Source organism: Wasmannia auropunctata, unplaced genomic scaffold (assembly GCF_000956235.1).
Source record: "Wasmannia auropunctata unplaced genomic scaffold, wasmannia.A_1.0 LD335666.1, whole genome shotgun sequence".
Classification (NCBI taxonomy): Eukaryota; Metazoa; Arthropoda; class Insecta; order Hymenoptera; family Formicidae; genus Wasmannia; species Wasmannia auropunctata.
Window position 1 is genome coordinate 16,129 of NW_012027224.1, and position 6,354 is coordinate 22,482.

Sequence of the window (6,354 nt, forward strand, 5' to 3'; positions counted from 1 at the left end):
TCGAGCGATCAGAACGGAGTCATTATCGTTTGGATGCTGTATAAGGGCTCGTGGTACGAGGAGATGATAAACAATCGCAACAAGTCTGTGGTGAGAGGCATGGCGTGGAGCTGCGACGGCCAGAAGATATGCATAGTCTACGAGGACGGGGCCGTGATCGTCGGATCTGTCGACGGCAACAGAATCTGGGGTAAAGAATTGAAGAACGTGTCCCTCTCCGCCGTGCAGTGGTCGCCGGATGGAAAATTGCTTCTGTTCGGTTTGAAAAACGGTGAGCTTCATCTGTACAACAATCAAGGCGTATTTCTGACGAAACTGAACATTCCCTCGCAGAATACCTCCCTGTATCAGACTATAGTGGCGCTACAGTGGTATGACGGTAGAAACGGCTACGTCGCCATGGACTGTCCTACTCTAGCTATTTGCTATCGCAACGGTAGGATAGTACTGATGCGGGACACCAGCGATGACAATCCGATTATGTTGGAGACCGGGATGACTACCTCGTGGTGCAATTGGAATAGCTGCGGCTCTCTTCTGGCTATAACGGGCATGATGCCATTGCTCAGTAACGGCGAAACGAAGGACATGAACGTCATACAGTTTTACACGCCGTTCGGCGAGCACATGAGGACTCTGAAGATACCAGGACGGGAGGTGACGTGTTGCACCTGGGAGAAAGGCTCCCTCCGTGTCGCCCTGTCCGTCGACTCCCACATATACTTCGCGAACATCCGTCTGGACTACAAGTGGACGTACTTCAGCAACACGGTCGTCTTCACGAACGAGAAGATCGGCAAGGACGGCACCTGCGTGACATTCTGGAACACGAGCAGCAACACATGTTGCACCAAGTACGTGAGATCCCTGATATCGATGGCCTCGCACGGGGAGCACTGTGTGCTCTCCGTGAGAAACGATCCCGCTCAGGCCACCGAGCAGTTCGCCCTGCTCGTCTGCAACACCATCGCCACGCCGATAGACTCCAAGTTCCTGGATCTGGAGCCGTTGTACCTCACCATGACCTCCAACATGGTCGTGGCCGCGTCGAAGAACAACTTCCTGGTGTGGAACTTCCGCTCGCCCCGTAACTCGACGCTGCATCCGAGCAGGATGCGCAAGTATAAGATCTACCACGTGGACGAGACGCCGACCGGCGTGACCGAGGTCATCCAGGATTTGGACAAGGACGGCTCGTACGAGACTCCCATCAACACGAAGGTCACCATGGATCCGATCTGCTGCGTCTACGCCACCGAGAAGATCCTTCTGGTTGGCCGAGACTCGGGGATGATTCAGCGATATTCCCTGCCACAGATAACGCTCGTGAATCGATACAATACCGCGTGCAGACTGCACAGACTCGCCATTAATTGCGACTCCACGCGCGTCTCTATCCTGGACGCCAACGGTATACTCACTATGCTGGACCTGGATTCGCAAAAGCCCGACTCGCGAGACGGAGACACGAGCGAGGATATATCGAAATTCGAGAGGAAGGACGTATGGGCTATGTGCTGGGCGCGGGATAATCCCTCGCTTCTTGCGATTATGGAGAAAACCAGGATGTATGTTCTGAGAGGGCTGGACCCTGAGGAGCCGATAGCCTGCTCCGGATACATTTGTTCGTTCCAAGATCTGGAGATACGCTGCGTTCTACTGGACGATCTCATGCTGAAGGCCGACGACACGCGAAAGGACTTGATCGTCGACTTGGAAGTGAAATCTCTGCGAGACACGAGGGAGTTGCTGGCGAAAGTTGGTCTGCGGGAGGCCAACAATTTTATCCAGGACAATCCGCACCCGCGTCTCTGGCGTCTACTGGCCGAGTCGGCGTTGACGAAGCTGGACTTGGAAACGGCGGAGAACGCCATGGTGCGCTGCACGGATTACCTGGGCATACAGTTTATCAAACGTCTGCAGAACGTGCACAACGATCAGCTGAAGAAGGCCGAGGTCGCGGCGTTTCTCGGCAACTACGACGAGGCCGAGAAACTTTATCTGGACATGGACAGGCGGGATCTGGCGGTCGCGCTGCGCCAGAAGCTGGGCGATTATTTTCGAGTTGTGCAATTGATGAAGATGGGCATCGGCGGTTCGGACAAACAAATGGAGCACGCGTACAACAAGATCGGCGATCACTTCGCCGAGAGGCAGAACTGGGAAAGCGCAAAGGAGTACTACGAGAAAGGCAGAAATTTGGAGAGACTCATCCAGTGCTATTACAAGCTGGAAGATTTCGTTCAGCTGGCGGCAACCGTGGATCAGCTACCGGACAAGAGTCCCATCTTGAAGACTGTGGCGAGGATGCTGGCTTCGGTGGGAATGTGCCCGCAGGCGGTGGCAGCTTATATCAAATACGGCGACGTGAAGCTGGCCGTAGATACGTGCGTGCGTCTGAATCACTGGGACCAGGCCGTCGAACTGGCGAAGACGTACAAGATGGCACAGATCGGCGAGCTGCTGAACAAATACGCCAATCATCTGTTGTCGAACGGCAAGCGTCTGCAGGCGATCGAACTGTATAAGAAGGCTAACTACAATTTGGAAGCGGCTAAATTATTGCTGCATCTCGCCGAGGAGCAAGCCAGATCCAAGTCGCATCCCCTGCGTGTGAAGAAGATATACGTCCTCGCGGCCTTACTGATCGAGGACCACATCAACAGCGTGCCGGCAATAAAAGGGGGACGCAGCAACGTTGTCATGGGTCTTACCGAGAGCAACGAGGACACCAAGATCATAGAAAACGCCTGGCGGGGCGCTGAGGCGTATCACTTCCTTCTGCTCGCACATAGACAGTTATACGACGGCAATTTCGACGCCGCGATGAAGACCGCTCTGCGATTGAAAGACTACGAAGATATACTGGAGGTAGAGGACATCCACTGTCTACTGGCGCTATCCAGCGCCGTTAATCACGCGTTCGCCACGTGCTCGAAGGCCTTCATAAAATTGGAAGGACTCGAGACGATCACGGAGACGAAGAAGGAGGAATATGAGGAGCTTGCGGTGGATATCTTCACGAAATACACGCCGAAGGACTCCCGCAACAACAAGGCGGAATGCGTCAACTGCGAGACCCTGGTGCCCGACTGGTGCATCTCGTGCCCGAATTGCTCGACCAGATTCCCGGCTTGCGTCGTCTCGGGCAAGCCTCTGATGGACCTCAGCATCGCGTGGATCTGCACCGTTTGCCGGCATCACGTTGCAACGGAACGCGACGTTGTTAACATAAACGCCTGCCCGTTGTGTCACAGCACTATCACGTATATGTAGGTCGAATCATTTATAGCAATCCGTTGAATTTTTAACGGGCCAAAATTTTACGATAAATAGCAAGCTTTTATATTTTGATAATTGTGCAAAGGAAAATATTTCAGTTTTATTTCACGATTTCGAAAAATGTGAAATCAACATTAAAACTGTTGATTTCACTTGTCAATTACACTTGTTGGTTTCCATTAACAATATATGAGTGAATTAATTATGGGAGATAATTTGAAATGAATTAAACAATGGACAAAGATCCGTTATTCTCGTGCCTTAACATCGAATAATTAATACTGAATCTCTAACAAGAATTATCGAGCCCAAGGCAAATAAGCGTGCGATCGAGTTTTTCCTTTGTGCACATTGATATATTTTTTACAAACTTGTGAGTAAATAGGATTGTCCATTCACTTTTAATGATGAGTACTCGTTTTATTTTCATTTTATATTTCTGTTTGATGATATATCAGTATTAAATGGCAATAGAATTTTATTGAAATGAAACAACATACAAACTGATAGAAAGCTCAATATACCATTAAAGCAAATATTTCTCGGCCGAATGGCAAAGTGCAATTTAACGAGAATCCGATTTCAACTGTTTGCCATCGCAAATGCATTACCGACATTGTGGCTAAGCGCACCTGCTATTCCATCCAAAACGTAATGAGTCTTTAACGAGTGGGATTTCTCGTTAATTTTGTCGTGTCTTCAAAGTTTATGCAAATGCGGTTACTATTTGCCGTAGTTTTGATATACTTGCAATTATGCAATTAACGGTTTTTATTTTAGGCCTGATAATAGATCTCTCGCTATCACGTATGAAAATATCTATTTTTGTTAACGTACAACAATATTTTGAACTTGTTAATTATAAATTTATATGAAAATAATTATGAATTATATATTTATGTGAAGATAAAGAAAAGAGATACAATTATGACGCAGATATTAGATATCGAAGTAGAAATTTGATGATCTCTGATTTCTTGCAAAATATATTTAGCAAATATATATGATTATTTGTTTATATAATTTTATATAATTTAATTTGAGAGATAAAAATATACACTGTTAAATCTATTGTGTCAAATTGAATCTTATTTAAGTCGCCACTGCTTCTACTTAATAAATAGTTATTTTTCACTAAAACAATATAATTACTTTTAAATAAAACAATAGAATTTCACCAAAATTTGGGTTAAATTTGAACTGTTTTAAATTATTTAATTTTATTGTTTTAGTAAAAAATAACTATTTTTTAAGTAGGAGCAGTGGCGACTTAAATAAGATTCAATTTAACACTATAGATTTAACAGTGTAGTATAAAACAATCACAGTTTGATATAACAATCCTTTATAATTGAAATGGATAATTTTTTTAGTCTTTTATTAATATATCGTAATAGAATTTCCATTTAAGTTATGAACTTACTCTGAACCGTCCATTATAAATTAAGTTTTAATTGGTCAAATAATATTTATACAGATATATCAGAATAGTATTAATCTCTATTATTGAGTTATATACATAGCATAATTACATACATATCTCTTTATATAATTATGTATTTTTATCATAATATTGAATAGTTACATCAAAAAGGAATATTATATAATGTTAAAATGAAAAATAAAATATTGTCAAAATAGCAAAAAGTTTTCTCTCTGCTATTAATAGCATTATAAAAATTTTATTTATAAAACACTGTGTGTGCCTTCTGACAATTTTTCAGGCTTATTGCTTTTGTGTTACATCACGCAATTACATCATTAAAATGATATATGTATGTGATTAAATACATCATGTATCAACACAATTATTTTTTGCAAATATGGAATATAGATATACATACTAGTTAATTCGTATATTTTTTTGTCTTTTACGAGGAATATGTATTTTTTCAATTGGCGTTATATGAAATATATATAATTATAGCGATCGTGTCACTATCATCAAATTGCATATTCATCGAATTAAAATACGTATTCCAAGTTAGTAATATTTTTTATATAGTTTTGAAAAAAACAAATTTTAGCTCGATAATGCATATCAAAAAGTGATATAATATAAAGATAGAATATATAATAGAAGATATAATATATACATAGTATGATTATTATATAAATAATGTAATTTTTTAAACACATTTTCTCTCAACGAGACGTTTATTCGTGTAAAAAAAGTTAGGAGAAATGAAACATAGATGACAGATCATTTTCGCTTCTACAGCTTTAATTATTCTATAAAATACAATTAATTTCTTTTCTTGAAATAAAACAAAGGTACAGCAGATTAAGATATTATCAACCGCATTTCATTTACCAACTGCTCTTGCGGGCGCAGTCAGTAACCGCGCGGTGTTATCGACGGATGCTTTCTTCTCTTCGTTCGGTTGGTACATGCGCACTCCTCGCGGGTTGGCGGCACTGGCCGTTTCAAACCTGTTACCGTACGGCGCAAGCGCGCCATTCCTCGGCGTACCTCTGCGCGGCTCGGCGGCCGGCGCACATCACAGCTCTCGCTTCGCGCTTCGCGCTACAGTCAGGTCAGTGCGTCTCGCGCCGACGGTGAGGTTGGTGTCTCTCTCTCGGAGTGTCTCGCGATACACGGTTCGTTTATCGTCGATTATTCGAGTGCCACGAGGAATAAACCCGCCGGTTCGTCGCACCGACACAGCAACGCGCGATCGCGTGAGGGGGTGACGCGCGCGCGCGCGCGCACGGTTACGTTCGCGAATGCACGAGCCGCGTCAGTGTCGTCGCGTCCGTCCCGTCGCTGCCGCCGCCGGCAACGACAACATAACGTCGTCCACGTCGTCTTCGTCGTCATCGTCGTCGTCGTCGGGAGTAACAGTGCCGAGGTCGTAGCGTGTGTTTGCTCTCGTCTCCCTTTCTGTCCCTCGATCGCGCTCCGTTTCTTCCGCTCCCACGTTTCGCTTTCGTTTCCGCGCGCGCGGAAGGAAGGTGCAAGGAGGACGAGAAGCGTCCTCTTCGCCACGTGAGAGAATGACGAGTACCATGACGACTCTGTGGATTGTCGCCGTCGCGACGCTCGTCGTCGCGACGACGACGACGACGGTG

General features: G+C 44.8%; 1 protein-coding gene across 1 annotated transcript; it reads left to right on the forward strand.

Moving 5' to 3' along the window:
• Positions 1-178: 178 nt before the first annotated feature.
• LOC105456467 (WD repeat-containing protein 35) lies at positions 179-4,284 on the forward strand. Its single transcript, XM_011700527.1, has 2 exons — positions 179-271; positions 334-4,284. Exon 2 carries the CDS (start codon positions 400-402, stop codon positions 3,274-3,276), a length of 2,877 nt encoding a protein of 958 aa, XP_011698829.1. The 5' UTR covers positions 179-271; positions 334-399; the 3' UTR covers positions 3,277-4,284.
• The last annotated feature ends 2,070 nt before the right edge of the window (positions 4,285-6,354 follow it).